The sequence below is a fragment of the Strix uralensis genome, chromosome 18 (assembly GCF_047716275.1).
Source record: "Strix uralensis isolate ZFMK-TIS-50842 chromosome 18, bStrUra1, whole genome shotgun sequence".
Lineage (NCBI taxonomy): Eukaryota > Metazoa > Chordata > Aves > Strigiformes > Strigidae > Strix > Strix uralensis.
In genome coordinates, this window is record NC_133989.1 from 5,606,863 (window position 1) to 5,628,713 (window position 21,851).

Here is a 21,851-nt window from a genome sequence, read left to right on the forward strand (position 1 = left end):
CTAATACAAGTTTTAACAGTCGCTTTGACTGATTCTCAACACTTGACAGCAGTGGTTTTTACACCACTGCAGTAATCCACTATACCACTAAGTCCAATACTAACAATTCAAGATGTTGTTTGCTCTGTTTTTTAATAAAGTTATGAGAATTTGACAGTAAAACTGAGCACATTTTTAAAATTAATGGGTAAAACTTCAATAAATACCAAAGTCTAAGTACACCCTAAGTGCATGACAATTTTAGAGTTTACATAAACACAACTCCTCTTATTTTAACTTCTCATCCTAACTAATTCACTGTATTGCACAGACTGACCGCTACCTGTCTTCAGAAAAGCAGAGGATTTAACGATTAGTGTGTACACAATAATCTATTATTTTACTGGTTTAAATTTATTCAACATATCTGTTTTGGGGTTTTTTTGAGAACTGAGATTACAGGAGAAGTTCCATCTGCAGTTGAGTTACTTTTAGGGTGAATTTGTTGCACTCGTCCTACCACAAAAAAAAGTCTATTCTGTGCCTAGGGAAAATAAAAACAAAAATACAGAAAAAAGGGCAATACCATCTGCAAGATCCATGTACAGTGAAGGCAAGCCAAAGAATACTGAGCTCTCAGCAGTTGCGTAGCTCCGCCAGTTGTCTGACTTTCTGAACATGTCAAACCTTGTCAAATGTTGGCCCTGTCTTGCAGTAAATGCAGCAACTGTGTGTTTATCAGCTTTGTGCTAGCAGGCCGATACGGTGTTTACTACAACAGTGAGATCCCCTCACTCCAGGAATGCATGGCATCACTTAAAGGATGAAAGGCTGCTTGGCAGAACACCAAGGAATCTATGCAATCAGCAATATTTGTGAAACCTGTTGTTAATGAATTAACTCATACTAGGAGAAATTTCATCTCCTTTAAGAGAGTTCCTATAAGGATGAATCCAGGCTATTGAATTTTTCTTAATCTTTAAAATCATGAAACAAAACCAAAATTGTGCAGTAATGCTGTTAGTAGCTGCATTTAATGATTTTGTGTAACAATGCAACATACTAATTTCTTTAGTAAATTATTTTGTGTCAGGCCTATAACAACACTGATTAACCACTCAAAATGGATTGTTCATTGAGTGAGGGCTTTGAATGCTTACATGAAAACTCGTTTACTAATATATTGTTTAAAAAATATTGGTCATTTTAATTACAAGGAAAATTATTTATGAAGTCTCAAAACTTAACAAATGATCAACCAAAACAATTAACAAAAATCAACCCTACACATCTTGATTGAAAGTTTGAAACACTACTTTTCAAGGTGGCAACTCTAAATGTTTTGCAAAACTAGTGCCAGATAAGTTTAGCTTTAGGTATACACGTGTATACATATCACACAATTATGTGCAGAACAAGCACGCTGACAGGGTAGTTCACTAATTCTCATTCTATTACAAACTTGTACTTATCAACAGAGCAGGAGACCAATGTGACATTCACAGCACCTCTTCCAAAAGCCTCAGTGGACAAAGGATGTTTTTTCATATATTTCTAGCATATTCTCTCACACAATTAATGCTACAACAAAAACTTTGAGGACAGGAAAGGAAACACTGGGAAGGAATGGGGAACCTGTTGCCATTAAAATGCAGAAATTAGTAGAAGTTTAATTAACAGAAGGTTTTGGTTCATATTCCATCTCCTGCTGTATTGCATTTCAACTTTCCCTTCACCCACAAAAAAATTCCTCTGCATTTGTATTTGTACATTTGCAGAGAACAGTGCCACAGAAAACAAAGCAGAAGCATGGATAGGTATCAGAACTATGTTGACTAAGAAGTCCAGATACTACTGAATGAAACAGACTTGAAAGCAATTACAAAAACATGCATTTGACATTTGGTTTAAAAAAGTTCAAGATTATTTTATTTTCTCTTTCTGAAATAGAAACCTCAGGGTTTATGCACATTTTGTTATTTATCTCTATTATTCAATTATTAAAATGTCTAAAATCATTTGGTGATGAAGGCACAGTATTCTCTGTCAAACAACACAGTTTGCCATTTTAACCACCAGTAACAAGGAATCTGTTATTCTCTTCAGTGAATTATTTTTGACTCCGTGTTAATTAACTCTACGGGTGAAGGCAAACCATCAAGACATTGGGCTAGAGAACAACTTTGCAGAATTCTGAACTGTAGCCAAATACTTTTAGTACAGCCCTGCCTTGTGAAGCTGTATCATTCTCAGGTTTATACAGTAGTAGCTACTCATACATTCACATTCTTTGATAACATCAACTTTGGTTTTAAAGCAGACTATTAAAGTAAAATATTAGCTAAGAGACACATCCTGAGCAAACTACCAACTGGACTCAACGCAATATTCTTCACCAGCTAACTAAAATGTCAATATGCTTGTTATACAGTCCTGCCTTCATGACACTGTCTTGATGTGCTTTTGCCATTCAAAATGAAACTTATCTGTCAGAGGAAAACAGCAATCTACTGAACAAATCATGTGAATGTCTACTTATGATCCCAGAGGAAATTTATTATTTTATGGACAAATTTTATTTAAATAAAACGTTAACATTCACACCAAAGTTTCAAAAATACTCTTGGGCAAGCGCGTGCCTAACTTGATCAAATTTTCTGTATGTGAATTTGTTACTGAAACAAAGAAATAGCTGTTGTATGAGCAAATGCTCCACTTGCACGTGAAAGCAAATGTAACACATTGAGAAATGAACATTCACTTCATTAAATCAGGCATCCGGCTAGACGGGCACTGGGGTTTAGCCTTAACTCTTGCAGGCATTAGCAAGTGATACACTTAAAACTAAAAGGCAAAGTGTGAGTATTTGGATGCAGGACTGTGTCAAAAAATTGGGGAAGAAGTTCCAGCACAGCTTTTTCATGGTCTTCAGATCAGGTCAGCCCTGCCTCCAGCTGCAGGCAAATCCCTAATATTTACAGCTAGGTACAGAAAGGAAGTTGCATCTGCAGCCCAAAGGCCAGAAAGGAACTGACACATTAACAGATGTGTGGAACAAAGGAGAAATAAAAGCGGCAAATGAATGAAGGCAATGGGTGTGGGGGGGTTCTGAGTGGCAAACTGAGTGAAAGTGGAGGCAGAAATCAGATTCCTGGAGCAAACAGTTAAATCCTTACACAATAATTCAGAATGATGCAGTGGACATTGCACAGACCTCAAAAGTCTGTGGTGTGACTTCTTAAATAATACACATTTTGGACTTGTAAAGGTCTTTCTGCCATCATGGCTCATCATCACCTTTAGTATTTTCACTTATTGGTGCTCCTAATTTGTAAGACTCAAGCAAGCTATTCTAGGACACCTATTGTTTTGTCTTGCTTCATACTGGGATATGATTTATTTTGAAGATAAAAAAATTTATCTGGGGTTGAGTAAGCCTGAAATTATGAATTTATGATTAGCTGTGACAACAGTGGGAACATGTGTTAGATTCATAATCCATTTATTGGCTAAATTTAGGTAATCTGGTTTTCACAGCACTTGCCAGCAGGCACATCCCTGCTATTGACAGCCAACAAGAAAGGGCAGACACATTGAATAGTTAAGTATAATTCACCTACTTATAGATTTGGGCTCATTTTGTTGGTAGTGTCTTCACTAAAGTCATGCAAAACCAGGAGGTACTGTGCTTCCCATCATCTACAGCAACCCATTTCTGCACCTAATACCCCCTCGGATTGCAAAGAAAATATAACCTGGGCTGTATTTTTTTTAATCTAAATTTAACCTTGTTTAGAACATGATCCTCTATTCCCTCAGACTGAAGAAGAATAGGGAGAAGACCCTAATTCAGTTATCTCTAAGTGCTCTGGAACAAAAAAAGGTGGGTTTTATAATCAAGACTAAGGATTAGAAGGTAGATGATCTGGGTCTATTCCTTGGCTTGCCAAAGAATACACACAGCAGTAGGCAAGCTCATCAGTTTTAGATCAGTGAAAGGGGACATGAATATTATTCTTCCTCACAGGAATGTTTAACAATGTAATTGTTCATGTCCGTAAGAAGCTCATTGTACGCCAGGAATATAGGCCAGGGAAATTCCTGTCCTGTTGAATGTGAGTACGCAGACATAGCTTGCAGAGCTGGAGGAGACAAGAGCAACTACTCTGCCAAAATCACATTGAGTGGAAAGAAAGTAAAAAGAAAAAGAAAAGTAATAAATAAGAAACTAGACTAACAGTAGTACCACTGATAAATCAGCCACTATTTAAAAAGGTGAGACTTTCAGCAAACATGCTTTACTGCGTGTTCCATGAAGGGAACTTTGTCATGAAGTGAAATCAACATGGACAAAAATCATTAAGTGCTCAGATCAGGGCTCTTAATTGCTCTCTACAAGTCAGCAAATCCAGAAATAAAACACACCATAAATCTTAATAAAAATATAAAGAATTTACAACCCATACCAAATTAGAAATTAAAAAAACATCGCGTCCACATCTGCTGATCCTTTAGCAGCCCTGCACAGCAGTCGGCTAATAGCTGCCCTCCCCCCTTTCTTTGATAAGTATTTTAAAAACAAACATCTTAAAAAATACTTCTCATAAAACTCTTCTGGAACAGCCTGGCATAGTTTCAAGCTATCGGAGTGGCTCTGCTAGTGCTGAAGTTCAAGAAACATGACTCTGCACCTAGAGCAGCCACCTCCCCATGCTTTCTCCTTCCCTGAAATGGCAGGCAGCATGAGAAAAGCCGGCACGGCCGGCAGCAGGAAATAGCGTGAGAATGGGCTCCCTCATGCTACTTCCAGTCCTTCCTGATATCGGAGGGTGTGAAATAGGCTGCAAAGACTGTCTCTCACATTATTTCCTTTTCCATCCCAGTCAAAACCAGGAAGCGCCAGCTAGGAGATACACAGAGAAAGCATAGCATAAAACAAAGCACAAAATCAAACTGGTGGCTAAGAAGCCTAACTAAGCCAAGGCTAACTAAAGTAAAAATTCAAGTATCTGTGGGCACAGCCTAATATTAGCAAGTCTAGAAAAAGCACTAGGAGGCTTGTGTACCCATGCTTTGTTTTTGCTTTGCTACATAGCTAATCTACCAGCTACTGACATGAAATCAATTTTCTTCAGGACATCCACAGACTTTGGCTCAGACCTTACAGGACAGCGCTGGCATCCTTCATGCCCTAGTGCCAAACAGCACGTTTCTATGGGAGAGATCCTTACTCTGACTACTCTGCTGGGTATTTGTGAGGCTTTAGGAACAGAGCTCCTCAAATGAAAACTGAGGTGGAAGTATTAGCAACAACAGCACTTCAAAGAGATCATGTTTGTTTATATTTGACAAAAGGCATGTATTTCACAAATAGGTCTTCGCACATTACAGTGGAAATGGCTCCTATATTCTTAAGTAATACATTCTAAATTAAGTGCAATCCTGTGCCTTCAGGGAATAAATATGAAGGATGGTAAATAATTTATCACTTTTTGGGGTTTTCTATATTCTAGACATTTCTGCGTTCTTCTGTTTATCACTAGCCCAGAGCGGTATCACATGGCAGCTTCAGTACAAACATTCATTCTCTTCTGTATACATCTCCATGAGAGGCAAGCCCAAAGAAATTTGGTCTCCTCATAGATAATGCTCCCTCCTCACAGCTAAAATACATTCCTCTCAGAGAGAAACTGGTGCCAACCTCACAGACCATGTTGTTCTAAAAGCAGAATTGAAACTAATTACTTAGTGCAGTTGAGAAAAGGGAAACAGCCTCCTTTCCTTTCTCTGCCTCTCAAGACTGTAAAATATGCCTCGGCAGGAAGTACAGTAAAGCTCATGATGAGCAGAGGCAGCTACTCTTTCAAAATGAAGAGGGTTCCTCTGAAGTGACATTTTCATTTAGCCAGTGAGCTCAAGGATAAAGGGTGGGATACCAGAAGGGCTCTCCAGCAGATGAGGTTACCGGCCGGACCTCCCAGCTTCGCACCTCCAAAGATTATAAGTGCAGTTAAATGGAAAGCCAGGATGGTAGCTATGGCTTTTGGTGAAGTCATCTTTCCTGAGCCTATGCAACCAGGAACTTGGTGGAGCAATGATAATAATGCATATTAACGTTAACTTCTTAAGGGAAGACACTGAAAAATTGTAGCAAGTCAGCAGGAAATAGTATTTAAAATTCCTGCTCAGGAACAGGTGAAAAATACTGTTTCCAGACTCTAAACACCTACATTCAAGTTAGGTAGACACAACACATTACCTCAAGAATTGTATTCGTTCCCACTTTCCTGTGAAAGGCCAAGTAACAAAGTGGCTATTTCCCTTCTTTCCTCAGCACAAATTCCACCTCCCCAACATCTTTCCTTTCAAGATGCTCCAGCATTCTGCAGCTATGCCATACAGTCCTTAACTCTGAGAAGACCTTCTGTAGCTAAGCTGCCTGAACGGAGAACCAGGTTTTGCCCACGAAAAGCAGAATTGTAAAAGTGGCAGTGTTGAAACTGAAGGGAACTAGGTAAGTCCTCATGGCCTTCCCAGCACCTCACTGCCACCATCACACCACTAACAAAAGATGGAAATAAGAGGAGGGAAAGGACTTGTGCTAGTTCCCAGAAGACAGCAGGCAGGATGCCAGGTGCTGCCACACAAGCAGACCACAAGCCCTGCAATGTGCCCCCTCCCTGAGGAGAGGCGATGCGGACCAGCCCCTAAATGCTTCAAGATCCCTGAAGAAGCTCTGCATACATTTCATGCAGGTTTGGCAGAAACAGAAATTAATTTCATTTTGATATTAATATTTCCGAAAGCCAAAGCCCTGTAAGATACACACTCCTCACTGTTCCTTGCTAGAAGACAGATAAAATTGATTTTTAAACATTCGGCAGAATCTCCTTGCAAAGTTTCCTATATATAACCATGTCACTTCTAAGAGTGAAAAAAACTGCTTTTTAAAAAATGCAGAATGTTAAATGAGCCCATACCAAGACAAACTTTACACTAAGCAATTCACACTTCAAAAAATGACAGTTTAAAAAAAATTAAAAATTTTACAAACAACTATTAAAAGTTAGTTTTTGTGAAGAAGAAGCATTGCTTAGAATTTTAAGTAATTCACTGAACAAAGAATCCATTAATATTTAAGAATTTATTCAAATTTTAAGAGCAAGAAGGGATTTTTGGAAGCTGGATTGATCTTCAAAGAGAAAAGCCACTTTTCTGTCTTCCATTTTAAGTATGCCTTTCTTGTTTTAAACAGGGACTTCAAAAGGGGAAAGTGTTCAGAACCCAAGACTCTTCTCTGAGTCTCTGAAAGAACTGACAACTCCAACACTGTTTGCTCAACTTTCTCTTAACTTCTATTACCTCTAATGACAGTAGCTTGCACATTCAAATTAAAAGTCTTCGCCTGATAAATCTCAGCTACATTTTATATTTTACCTTTGCTACATTTTTTTTTTTTTTTTGAGTATGTTCACCAGGTTAATTTAAAGGTATTAATCATGGCAGATTTTACAGGAAGTAATTTTTGTCAGGTCCCTTGAAAATTTAATATGATAAAAACAAGTTCAGAATTTCAAAGTGACATTAACCTCCAAGCAAACATTTTGCCATTACTTTGCATATTCTGTCATTAAAACCAACGCCACTGCACAATCAAAAATGCCAAAATGTACAAGAACTACCAAAAGTAGCAATTAGAAAGCTTCTTCTGCAAGAAAATAATGTCATATACTTTACTATCAAACTGAATAAATATTAGAATGATTAAATATTTTTAGAAGGAGACAGCAATGGTATCTTAGGAAAAAAAAAAATCTGTAATTCGTCAGTAATGTACAAGGTTTATTTTTGGCTCAACAGCCCATGATGTAGAATTAAGTGTTCCACTAGATGGAGCAGGGCAGTAAAACCATCATGAAGGCCATCCCCCTTGCCGACCCATGAAAAACTCAATGTCCAACAATCAGGGATGATAAGAATTTTTGCTTTCTTCTGCTTTCTTTAGCTTTCCAAAAAAGGGCAACACAAAACCCCCTTAGTACTTAACAATACCTACCTCTTCCCATCATAGAAGTTGACTATTAACAAACACTAACCAGAAACAGATAACCAAACACTATCAAAACACGACTAGTTTTTCCCCATTTCTATCAGCTTTACACTAGAAAGACAAAATTTACTGGAGAGTTGACAGAAAGTGACAATCTTGTAGTATTTTTTGGTTTGCAGCAACTGAACTTGCAAAAAGATCAATGCCAAATGATCAAATATTAGTCACCTAATGCAAAAGACATCGCTACACATCAAACAAAGTCACACGAGAAACAATGGCAAAACTTCAAAGACGCTCCTAAAGACCTGGAGCTGTGCAAGCCATAGCAAAATTATCTACCTGGTCTCTTTTCAAACAGAGCTAGTTGTTGATTTAACTTTAAGTCTACCTAAACAAAAACAAAACAAAACAAAAAAATCTTACAAATTTTATTTCATCAAATGTTCTTAAAGGAGATGCAGCAGTAGACAAACTGCTGTTTCCATCATGTGAAGTGAGAAACCTGCACTTCCTTGACCATTAAACCTTATTTCAGCTTCTCTAAAAGAAGCAGAGTATAAACTAACAAAGAACAGTTTTAACCATTAATATTCCAAATTTAAGCCCTGCAGTTCTTGAGTATATGCAACAAAAATACCAGAACAGTCACAATTATTACAAACATCCTACCATTAAAAAAGTCTGAACGATACTATATTACAGTATGTGAGAAACAACTGCAAACATGCAGCAGTGTCATGACAATACTAATTGTCACAGTGGTGTCAACTGCAGAAAAGAATGAATCATTCTCATATATGTGCATGAAGGCACACAAGCAGAAGTCTTGGTCACTGATCACAGGCTACTGCCCATGATTGTTGCTGTCATCTCTTTCTTTTCAAATAAATAAACTGCACTAAAAAAACAAGCTACAAAGATGGGCATGTTTCACACCAACGTACTTTCCAACCTACTAAAACTTGCTGCAGTATCTGAAGCTGTCATTTGGAAAGGAACTTGTCTAAGCGGAAGAAGCAGGAAACTTGGTCTTTGAGACAATACAGTTGTCCACTACATTAAGGTGTCGGTCTGTATTAAGACCATTTGCGATCATCTGCAAGGTTTTCAATACAGATCTTACTGCCTAACTGAATGCCAGTTTTTCCTACCTCTCTGAATAGCTGATTACCAAGAATTCACTATGTAGCATACACTTCTTTTCCAAGGTAAGGAAAAGTGAGCATCAGGACCATCCAGATCACTGTCATTAATGTGCAATAAAAAAATTTGTATACCACAGTCAATATACAGCAGAATAGAAACAATACTTACTACTGTGCACAATCAATCAGTTGATATTCATTAGATCTCTCATAGCAGGCTTTCACACCTTCGTCTTGCCAAAGCGTTTTTGTATGTTCATAAAACTCCTGAAAGAGTAGAAATAGTATTAGCAAAACAGATTATATATGAAGAGAATCAGCAAACAGTACTATATCATTACCCCTGCAATGAATGGTAAATAATAGCATATTTAACAAAAGACTTTAAACATTTTTTAGAACCTGACTACAAGTTCAGTTGGCTTGTTTTGACTTCAACATTTTGTAACACTTAAAGAATTGCTTCTCAATCATTTTGAGCCCAACTATATATTGAAAGAAGGGTTAACGCTTCATTAATGAAATTCTGTTGGAATTTTTAATAATTAATACTATTTGATAACATTTGTTCTTATCTCACAATTCCACTGCATGTTATATTTATTTGGCTTTCAAGATATTTTTTTTTCTTTAATGAAACACTACTTCTCAGTATTCTTACATAAAGGTGGCAAATGATGACTAGGTTTTACTTGGCTTTCCAAGTTAGTAAGGAACTTTGGGGACTATATAGACAACTTAACTCTAAGTATTTGCAGAATTTAGTCTTTTACAGTGTAAAGGGATATTGAACTACAGAAGAAATACAGTGATACCAAGCTAGATTATGTTTTGATTGTCTCAACCTTAAAAATGATAAGCCAACATACGAAGCAGACAGCCAAAAATGCAACGCTTCAGTTTTGTTGAAGCTGTAAGACAAGTATAAAACACAACCAGAAGCCCGTTCTTTTTTGCATATAAAAGATGCATTTTGGCTCCGACAGGGGCATGTGCAATATGTAATTGTATTTCTGGCTATCAGCCTAAGAACTTTGAATAGACTTACAAAGAACAGCAGATGCCTAGTGACTTAAATACATACACCACTGTGGGCATTACTTTTATCAGTGACCATGGACTTTTCTTGGCTGTCTTTCAGAGCTTTTGAAGCGGTTTGGACTAAATACTTTTATTCTGATTTTAAGTAGCTCAGGTAACTTACTCCAAATCAGCTTTTTTGCATCCAGGACAGCACATGATCTTTAAAACAGTAGTTGTATGTATTCTATTTCTCCCCCTCCCCTTTTTCTTTACAGTAGAAATATTTTAAAGAAAAAGACTATATTATTTTAGATAGCTATTTTACTGCTTCAAGGTTCCTCCATTCATTTAGCTTTGGAATCACTCCCTCTCTTGGGATAACAGTCTCTCAAATTCTTTTACTATCAGTGTAGTACAAAGAAACGGAACACATCTAAACGCGACTTCCAAGGTTTCACTTAAATATCTTTTTAAAAAAATCACTTTTCTACCAGAATGTTAACTAACACCTGAACTGTACCAGAAAAGCAGCTGCTTTAAATGGCATCTTAAAGATGCGTAACGGCATCTTAAAGTAAATTTAGTGATGCAGATTTTCAAACCATCTTCTTTTTGGCAGGTATAAGATGCATATGCGATTGTGTGATCATACAATTGTGAATACCAATGATGGAAACAGCCTATCAAATGTAAATTTGATATTGCTTTTATTGCTACTGAATATTCACTAGCTGCACATACACAAAAACAATGGTAAATGCACACTACACATCAAAGAAACTATGGAAATTTTTTTTCTAACTTCTTTTAAAGATATTATTTGTTCCCTGCTTTTATGAACTGTTCATGAACAAAAAGCCCAATTAAATTTCCTTCATAAGTAGGATAAGAAGATTTTACTTGATTTTTAGTATTTTTAGATTGTATGACCATTTGCTGATAAAGGAAGTAAAAGATGAGTCAAAATCTTAATTCAAGTCCTCAGTTTTCTTTCTCCCACTGCTGGAATTATGTTCATTGGATGCTTTCATTATGAAGGTTTCCAATTTTTTGGCAGTTGGGGGACTGTCAATTACCTTCAATCTTCAACTGTATCACAGCATAGTGAGGAAACTATCTTTCCAAAGCAAAAAGAACTAGGAAGAGAAAGTAAAGGAGAGTGGGGGAATTATCTGGAATCTCATTGTGTTTGAACCAAACCCATTTTACAGTGGCTTTATATATTTATTTTTACAAGTAACAGTAGACTAGTACGGAACATCTTATGACTCTCTCAACTTATTACTACAAAGCTGGGAAATTGAAAAATTGAATTGTCAATTGCACGAGATTTTTTTGCTGAAATAGCAGCTGATTCAAATGGACACACACCATTTAAATTTCTCATCTAATCAAGATAACTTACACCAGACTTCTGATAGTTAATTGAACCATTTAGCAGAGATATGACTCTAAAAAAGATATCTACTTCAAACTGGAGTCAGCATCTGCCAAGCTAATTATCTCCAAATATACCCCAAAATACTCACTTCATCCTGCATTACAGTAAGTAAACAAATAACTAGGCAAAAATAAGTTTATAGAAAATGCAATAAAACACAAAGATTCTTCATCACCTACAAATGTACATTTAAAGCGAAGAGCAGCAGTGCCTTAATGAAAAAAAGTCACAGCATAGTAAAACTCTGCCACAAAAATGAGACACAGAAGCCCTTCCTCACTACTGCTTCTCACTACAACTATGACGTTTTGGTAGAGAACTGGCATAAAGCAATTATTTCAAACAACTTATGAACTCCAGCATACCTTGTGGAGAAATATTTGGAGTAGTTTCTGCAATCAGACTCTTAAAATGGGATGTAAAGTAAATCCAGTACCTGGCCCTGGCATAAACACACTGATAATAAAAAGCCTAGCATTTAGTTTAACAGAACAGTTACATATTCCTCAGAAGAGTCCTCCCTGTGTTTTAAGGCAGTTCTTAACTTCCAAGAAAATATGTGGATTACAATAATGGGTTAATGATCAATGTTTGTGCCTTGCTAGGCCTAATTAGCAATAAAATACTTAATACTGACTTTATGTCTGTCCTGATAATCTGAACTATAACCAGCAATACTCACGCAATCTTTTCAATATGGTTATTAACTGTCCATGTGGGATGGAAAAAGAATTTAAGTTCACATTCTTTGAACTTTTTATTGGCATTTCAAAATCAGGATCTACAACAAGTAATGAGTAATAGATTATTATATTAAGACACAGGGGAGTTTTTTGGGGTGGGTTTTTTGTGGTTTTGAGGTATTTTTTTGTTGTTTGTTTTTGTTTTGCTTTTTAAAACCGAATTACATGACTTTTGATAGCCAACATGAAGGCCTTTTATTAATAAACAACCTTTTGTCTTTAGGCCACGTCAAATATATCTTCACAGATTCTGGGACTAATACTGGCTCAACTTACACATCTGTAAACTAGGAAGGTGATCACCAAAGAAAAGTTGAAACTGGGGCTACAGAGTTCCACTCTTGCTTTATTAGAAGCCTACTTACATTAGTGACTGATTTTGGAATTAAGACATAGTAGCTAGTTGCAAAAAAACAGTTTCTCCCTCCTTCCCAATACACCTACACTAACCACAATTCCGAAATAATATTTAAGAAATAGAATAACATAAGAATTCCTCAGCATCCCATCTGAGTCATGGAATGCAGCCTGGGGCTACTCTCAAGGAAGGCAAGTAAAACCACAAGATTTGTTATGTATTTAGGTGAAACGGGGGCTTCAGAGGTCACTAGAAAATCAAGTTAGCAACAGGGTTTGGTGGTGGGGTTTTTTTGAGTTAAATAGGTCTAATTTGTATGAGATCTCTAAAAATAATGAGTTAGGAAACAAATTAACCAAAAGTAGAAGGCAAATTTCCTGAAAAGAAATAGCCAGAAAACTAGTCCTTACATGTCTGGTTCTTGTTTCCGTAACACTGATTCATTTGCTGGCACATTCTAATATAACAGACTCTGCAGCAGCATCAACACAGGTTTCTCTTGCACTATAAAAATGGAACTCCTAACAAAACAGCTAAAATAAACAAATAATACTAAACACTAAATAACAAATTGGTTTGAGATGACATTCCACAATAAACAGGATTTAAATGTCAGGTTCTAAACAATCCATAGCATTTGCGAAGTATGGTCATATTATCCATTCTTGCCCTATGCATACTTAAAACTCAAAAAAATATTCAAGTTATGTCATTTTCCATGAAAAAAAAAATGCTGCAGTTACACAATACACACCCAAGATCCTGTTTAAACTGTAGCTGAAGCTGTGTAAAGCAACAAGTCAACAGAAGTGATGACAGCATGACATCACCGAGGAAGGTGAGAAGTGAATTCTTCCTAAGAATTATGTCATGACTGTAGCATTTATCACTAGACCAGACTTTACACTTCTCAAAATGCTAACATAACCCTAAAGAGGGAGAAATCATTGTATAGAACACTGAGGGAAAACAATGCCAAGATAACACAAATCTGAACAGAGCAAACAGGGTTTGACTTTGAATATGTTCAGCCTGGGCAGGGGCATAGTTTGAACTTCAGGCACAATCCCTAACAGGCTACGCTTCTGTGAAATTATAAAAAAAACTCTGAGAAAACCCATCGTCTGGGTAAACCTTCTCTAGTCTTACTTGAATAACTAAAGTATCAAGGACCATGACTTGCTGATGGTGAGGAAGTCTCATCTCTCATCATACCATAACACCGCGATACTTAAAAAGTCGTATTTATTCAGTATTTATGTTTTATTCATTAGATGACACTTTCTCCACCTGCTGAAAGTTTCCCAATACAATGAGTCAATAGGCAACATTTGTAAATCGCTTGTTTTCACTTACAGGAATCTATGCAGACCTCTAGAGAAAAAACCCATCAGCGGAAATCAGCATGTAAAAGGGATGCTTGGAAAACAGTACTTTGTTTCAGAAAGATCTTACTGACACAATTCGGGATTAGGAAAGGGGCAATGCAGAGACTAATCAAGTTAAAAACCTACTTGTACTAGAAAATTTCAGCAAAATGAATAAATAACAGCAGGTAAACAGTGGTTTTATTAAAAGTCAAGCCAGAGAAAGTGTTAAAGAACTTGGAGGTTGAGCATCTTGGTTGTTAAAAAAAAAAATAATCCTCAAGAGACAAACTCCAGGCCTGGGAAAAAATAAAGAAACCAAGATCAGCTTTTGAGAGGCATTTTAAAAGGATAAAATATTAGTAGAAAATGAAAGAGAAAAACTGGACATACTGTCTACAAGGTTTTATTCCCTCCAGATATATAAATACTCAAGAGACATTTAAAAAAATGTTTATGAAGCAATGCTTTATAGGGATTAGGATGTTGGCAGGGAAAAACACTGGCACAGTTCTTGCCACTGTAACACCATGTTCACAGGAACCTTAGCATGGACATGCAACAATACCTTTACTTCGTAAAATATGTGGATCTGTCATTAGAACAGCTTATTTACTAATTCCAGCAAAAGTCAATGCCACTGAAAAAAACCCTTACCTACTAAAAGGTGTGTACATCCATTACACAATGTTGTGGTTAAAACTGGGATTCAATTCCTGGGCAAAGTTCACTGTCCCATGGAGTTGCACATTTCATAACAGGAGTTTTAAATAGGTCATCCGCTTACAAACCTAATGATTAAAGGTCAAACCAAACCAGCTTCTAACTGTAAAATTGTATCTTGGAGGACATTTGCTTCCCAACGTGTTCAGCTTTTAAAAATAACACTGACCATTGGTTTCAAACCCCTTTACAAACCTACTCTGCAAGGTGGGGGCACATAAATTTTACTTTCATGACAGTCAGGCAGTTTGCTGCGTTCCACTAACGAACCAAACTAGAACAAGGCAAGGTCACAGAATGGCAGGGCAGCACAGTGCATTCCAAGACAAACTGCACAAGTTGATTTTCTCCTTCCAGGATAGGTAAATACATGACAAATTGATTTATTTTTCATTGCTCATATCTGAAATCAAGTGATTACTACTGACTGTAAGGCCATGCAGAGAAGGAAACTCATGGCATCTTGTCATTCTCCCTGTGTTTGGACAGGGATACTAACTAGAATGTGTTAAATTTGTCAAATCAGACAGTTTAATAAGCCCCTTACTTGAATAGGGAAACATCTGCATTCCTAATGGTGTGAACAAGTGTTAATTATTGCTTGCTATTTTAGGGAAAATATGCCGATGATATCACAAAGGAAACGCATACCTACAAATAGTTGAAGATATTCTCCAGTTACTGGCATGGGTCCAGAGCTGAGTACAAAACTTTGGGAGAGGCCAGAGTACTCAGCACTTCCCATAACTGAGTCAGAAATATTTTCAGCAAGCATTCAGTCTCATTATCAATAGTTTTTCATGCTTATAAAAGAAGAATGATTCTGAAACATTTTGGGTTTCTGCTTAAGGGATCTTCACATTTCTAGAAGCACAAATTAAACCGAATGTGGCTGCAAGGAATGGACAATGGGAAGGAAATTTTATTTAAGAAACTCCTGTGAAGTCTAAACTTTCATTTTTCCCCTTTGTTAAGAGTTTCAAAACACCACAGCGTTTGAGAAATGTGCCAACACACAATTCCATACCCATAATCTACAAAGTGCCTTTGGTTAAAAGGCCTCACTAGCACAATGTCACACTGTTTCTTCTTTTACTTCTACTTTCACAAGAAGTTTAATCACCACAGAAGCTTAATCTGTTGATACTAGAACACTGCTCAGATATAATCCTTTCACACAACTCCTATTTAAAGCACATCACGCTCATTAGAGAAGAACAACTCACTTTTGGTGAGAGCTCTAAGATGGAAGCTGGCAGATGTGGACCCTACTCCCCATTTTGTCAACACTCCTCTGCAATTTTAAACCGAGTAATCAGTGTTCCTCTGCTTCTTCAGAGTATACTCATACGTGGAAAGAAGGCAATTAATTAACGAACTTACTGATAGTATAAAAGACTCACAACGAAGTCTTCTACACCATTCCAGCTCTCTCTTGGGTCAGTAGAGAGCAGTAATAGAGACACTTCAACCATCAGCTATTTTTGTAGACCTCTGGATAAGGAGGAAGGTTTAATAAAACTTTGGGAAATTTCCTTTGAGCCTTAAATTAGGGTTTGGAAAATGTCTTTCATATTACGTCATTTAGTTGCTTTTTGTGTAATGAATATATAATAAACTTAAAACAAATAGTCAAATCAAATGACCTTATTACTTTATGCAGTGTTAAGAACACCATTTCAAATAATGGGTTGAATCCAGTACCATACTGCAACTTTACTGCCCTGTTTCAGGTTGGAAACAAAAAGCCAATTTTTGCCAGAAGCTTCCACCAACAGAAAAAGGTAAAAGATAAAACCTCCTCATTCTAATTTCAGACAAACCCCAAGGACAGATCACTAATCATCTTACAGTCTTTCTGAAGTAGAAACATATGTATTCATAAAAGTATTCATAGGCATAATACAGTCTACGTGAAGAAATCACGCTTACATACACTTACAATAGCTTAATTAAAAGTTCTGTTTATTTACTTGGATTTTCTTTTAAGAGCAAAAAGCTACCCAGTTTCCTGGGAGCTTAAGAAATGTTAAATTTTACTGGAACACTGAAGAAATGTCACGTACTCTCCAAAGGCAAGTTGGAAACACTGACAACCTGCTGGTTCTCTGAACAGCAAGACTCTACCAGAAGAGATGCTTACATTTAGAAAACATGATACCCATACCAGCTCCAGTCAGCTATGGGAGCAACAGGTCTGTGGCAGTATCAAAACTTGGAGTCACACACACAGCAAATACGCAAGCAAATACCTCTTCATTCACACACCTTCATTCCCACATGAGCTCTTGCCAACTTCAAGTCTGACAAGGGAAAAGGCCTGTGCTTGTGGATCTCTCTCAAGATTTCAGACCTGACATGTTTTTTACATTCCACCATAAATTCATAAACTAAACGGCACACTCCCTGTTGCTCTGTTCCTTCTAAAAGTCTCCTGCTGGAAGTCAGATGGCTGCATTTGCACAACTTAGCCATACTACAATATATTGTATTTGGTACTGGAATAATGAAAACCAACTTTAAATTCAGCACAGAGGGACACATGTAAAAAGAGAGCAAAGAGTATTCCACAGAATCAAAATGTAAAATAGATCACAATATTTTTCACTTTTTTCTTTTTAGCTACTTCCATGCTCATCCAAGTTCATCCTTTACTCATCTGACCCGATGCAAATTAAATTAAAATACTGAAGTCATTATTTTTTTAGAAGCATGTTTACCATCTCATTTCCAAGTCTCTGCACATTACAGAATTTTTATGCCCAAAGGCACTTTTTGTTATACACCCAGAAAGCACATCCACAGGGCAATGAGCACATTTACATGTTGCTTAGTCTTCATACAGCCTCTCACAGAAACTTTCTCAAGCCACTGCAATACCAGGCAGGCTCACAGGTAAAATTTTATTTCATCTATGTGTACACCAGTATTTTGTGACAGTCTCTAACTGTGATTAAAACCAGAAAATGCTTAAGAATTTCTACATTAAATTTATGCCTATTTCCTGTTTAATTCAGCTAACAGCTCTTCTATTTCAACATAAATTGAATTAATCTGTTCTTGTTCTTTAAGACTGCTCTGAGGAAAACAAAGAAGATGTATCAAGAGAAATTAAGTCACAATTTCTTCAAGTGGATTTCTAAACATGAACTTATGAACCTACAAATATGGTATGGTGGGAATTTACTGGATAAAAATACAAGTGCGGAATAAAGCATTAGCATTTACTTCAAATGCTAATCAAGTAAAATAATAATAAAGCAAATATAGGGTGTTTCTTTTGTACTATAACGACTGTACTACAGGTAAGATGTGAAGATAACACCATTGTCTGAAGTCCTGAATTGTAGATTTTCCAATTAAGGAAATACCTTATGGGATTTCAATAAAACTATGTGAACACCTCAGTGTTCACTGCAGAATTCAAAGGGCACATTCCCATAATTTTCTAGCCAAAAATATTTTCACTTCATGCACAGGATACATTTTATTTTATTGCATGTAACAAACTGAAGCATAAGAAGTAACAGCATCCCCATTTTCTCTGTGGTAGAAATTGCTGTTACTGGCAATAAAATCTGGATTACCAGAAGGTGGGACAAGAGTTGTTCCTGCAGATGCTGCCACATTTAAGATTCGAATCAGGTGTAGCAAGAAGTACTGCAGCAAACAAATCAAGAGACTAATCACTATAGAGAAAAGTAATGCTAATTAGAGTAAAGCTGCTTAGCTTTACTTTTTACATTTCATCTCATTTCTGTTCACAGAAGTCAAAAGGGAGATTGGCCTTTTTTTTCTTTTTTAAATACACATTACTCATTATTTAGGCTATATTTAAAGTCAAGGTACTCTAATATTACTGTTCTTCTGAAAGACTGACTTAACTATGTATGTTATTTTACTGAATACAGGCTTAACAATTTATGAAACTCCTCCTACAGAGACACCCCTAGTTGATAGCTTCCTACTTTCTTCACAAAAACGGATTTTCAAGTTTTTTCCTACAAATTAAAACTTGTGAGGAAAAACTCTAAAACAAGGTGAAAACTAGAGGACTTAACCTGTATTTGAGGAAAAGAGAAACAAATAGACAAATCAACAAAAACATGCAACCTTCATTACTAGACAGCACGATAAACCAAATTATATATTAAAGTAAAAATATGAACTGCTGACCTAAATTATCAAAATCAAACATACTATGCATATTTAAATTGGTATTTCTCAAAGCTTCATGCCCATTAGCTGGCATCCATTTGATTTCCTGGTACATACAGTCTGTATGTATTACTTTTGCTACACAGATTAATATTGTATAAATGGATGTAAGCAATTTTATAACAGTATGTTTTAAAACATTTTTTACTTTGTTTATTTCATCACCAGTGTCCTGGTTTTGGCTGGGGTAGAGTTAATTTTCTTCACAGTAGCTAGTATGGGACTATGTTTTGGATTTGTGTTGAAAACACAAATGGGATGTTTTCATTATTGCTGAGCAGCGCTTACACAGAGCCAAGGCCTTTTCTGCCTCTCACCCCACCCCACAGCGGGTGGGCTGGGGTGCACAAGGAGCGGGGAGGGGACACAGCCAGGACAGCTGTCCCCAACTGACCAAAGGGATGTCCCGTGCCACACGGCGTCATGCTCAGTGTGTAAAGCTGGGGGAAGAAGGAAGAAGGGGGGGATGTTCAGAGTGATGGTGTTTGTCTTGCCAAGTAACCATTACCCATGAGGGAGCCCTGCTTTCCTGGAGATGAAGTGACTGCCTACCTCAGATTCCCTATAATAAAAGAAGGCTTCAAAAGAACTCTTTAATTTATCTGTATTCAAGAATTTGTTTCTGCTATTAAAGGATAGGAAAACCAGCTTTATTTAAGTCCTGTTAAACTCTGATCAGGTAAACTCAATTGGATTATCTAGAAGTCCAATTAGAAGGAGCTGCTCTGTGTAGATAAGATAATGGAGATTAAAAAAGAGTAAGTAAAGATTACTTCAGACGATCTAGTATCACACCACTCTGCTGATACTGTCTGTAATACTCCCCATTCCTTTTTGTTAACAACATTAACATTCCTGAGTTAAAAATACTTCACATATCCACATTTTCTACCAATTTTGCACCTCAAGATGCATCTGCAAGATACATATACTATCACTACTTTACAGAAAACAAGATACATAGGGCATTAAAAAAAAAATATATAGGACCTTGAGATGACTCGCTCAAAATCATAACGAGAGTCTGGACAAGAAAAAGCAAGAGCCCCAAGTTTTCCTCGCTGTGATAGCTACCCAAATTGCATACAGCATTATCCGGACACCCAAGAAACCAGGCTCTGTCTCCCACCTTTCCCAGCTTCCCACAGGTATCCCCGCCAAAGAAAATGTTTTGCCTACTTCCACACCCCAAAATCTGTGACATTTGAGATAACCTCATTGGAAATGTCCCCAATTTGAGTGAATACATTTGTCGTTACATTATAAAGCTAGTGATGCTGTCAAACCAGAACAGCTCTCCACTTCTTCCATGATGTATTTAGACAGGAATAATAATATACCTATCATTATACCCATCAGGGTGATTATCTACAGGGACAGATAATATTGCTCTGTTGCCTATATAATTAAGGAACACTTTTGGCAGCAAAGAGATCCCAGTTCACATCTTTTCTTACTGAGACTATATTCTCTTGTTGCTTTCTTGAAGATTTTGGTGTCAAAACCATTTTAAGGACTCTCACCCCCACCGCTGACCCTGCTGCGCATTAACATATTACACAATTTGTACCACCTCATTTGTACCACACTGTCTATGGGCCATGCCATAAACCTGCCCTCAAAACTCATCCCTGTTAAAAATAACCTCCCCAAAATAGAAGAGAGAAGGAGTAAGGGTTACCAGGGCTATTTTTACCCTGTATCGGTTCAATGGTCTGATTTATGCAGGGGATCCAACAGAGGGTTTTTTGGTGCAAGTGAGGGTGGCACATCATGGTGTGGAGGAGAGGGAAGGGATGGCTGTGGGCAGAGGGGATGCTAAGCTGGCTTTGAGGCTGAAGCCAGCATGTGGTAAAGCTTGGCCTCAAGGACACCACTCAGAAACCATAATAAAACTATTCAGCAGCACTGGTAGTGGGAGATTCAAAATAACTACAACGGAGCAGTGTAATAAAAAAATAAACCAGGACCAAAAAATCTGCAGACAATTTCATCAACACGCTAAAAGTGATTGCATCTGTTCTAAACATGTATTTTGCTAGATCTAGAGAGCCACAGGCTGGAGTGATTCCCCACTTATTCTGCACTTCAAAGGTAATATTCTGATTCTACTACTTTTTGAATATAACCTTTCTTAAGTTATTATGGTATTTTAAAGAGACATCTTCCTCCGCAGAGTCCAGAACAATTAAACATAGGTAGTTGTAAATACTGTTCTGCTATTTTGAGTATCTCATTAAAACCAGAGAATTATAAAGGGACTGTGACCCAAAATAAATAGGTTTCATTTGGCAGCTTGGTTCAAATGGGTTCATCATGGAAAGAGAAATATTCATAGAACAAGAGCATTTCTTTTCCTCTTCTAAAAAGTAAGAACAAAAAGAAAGGGATGAAAAAAAGGCCACTATTCCAGTTGGTACTAGGGATGGAGAAAATATCCTATAACCACTGTCTGGTATGAAGAACAGGAATAAAAATATCACCTCTATAACCCAGCTCACCCAAAATCACCCTATATTTGAAACAGATACACAGCTAGTCAGAATTATTGAAAATACTTTTGAGGTTGATTTTTGACATTGAAAACATACACATACAATTGTGTTGAGCAAGTATGGAAATGCCAGTTGGAAGCCTCAATTTACTGCTCAAGCAAACGAACTATTCTACTTGTTTCATTAGGGAGCGTCATTTTAGAATTTCTAAATCACTTATAAATTTCTCCTTTAAAAAAAATATTATTTATCATGATATAATCTTAAAACACAAGCCCAGCAGCAGTAATTACATGTATGCCTTCA

General features: G+C 36.8%; 1 protein-coding gene across 2 annotated transcripts in view; it reads right to left on the reverse strand.

Moving 5' to 3' along the window:
- The window catches only part of GNAS (GNAS complex locus), a 160,950-nt gene that overhangs the window by 32,965 nt on the left and 106,134 nt on the right, over positions 1-21,851 (reverse strand). For both annotated transcript variants that reach the window (XM_074888258.1, XM_074888259.1), the window contains exon 5: positions 9,347-9,444. In XM_074888258.1, the coding sequence (XP_074744359.1) occupies positions 9,347-9,444 (98 nt within the window). The remainder of the gene's footprint in view (positions 1-9,346; positions 9,445-21,851) is intronic.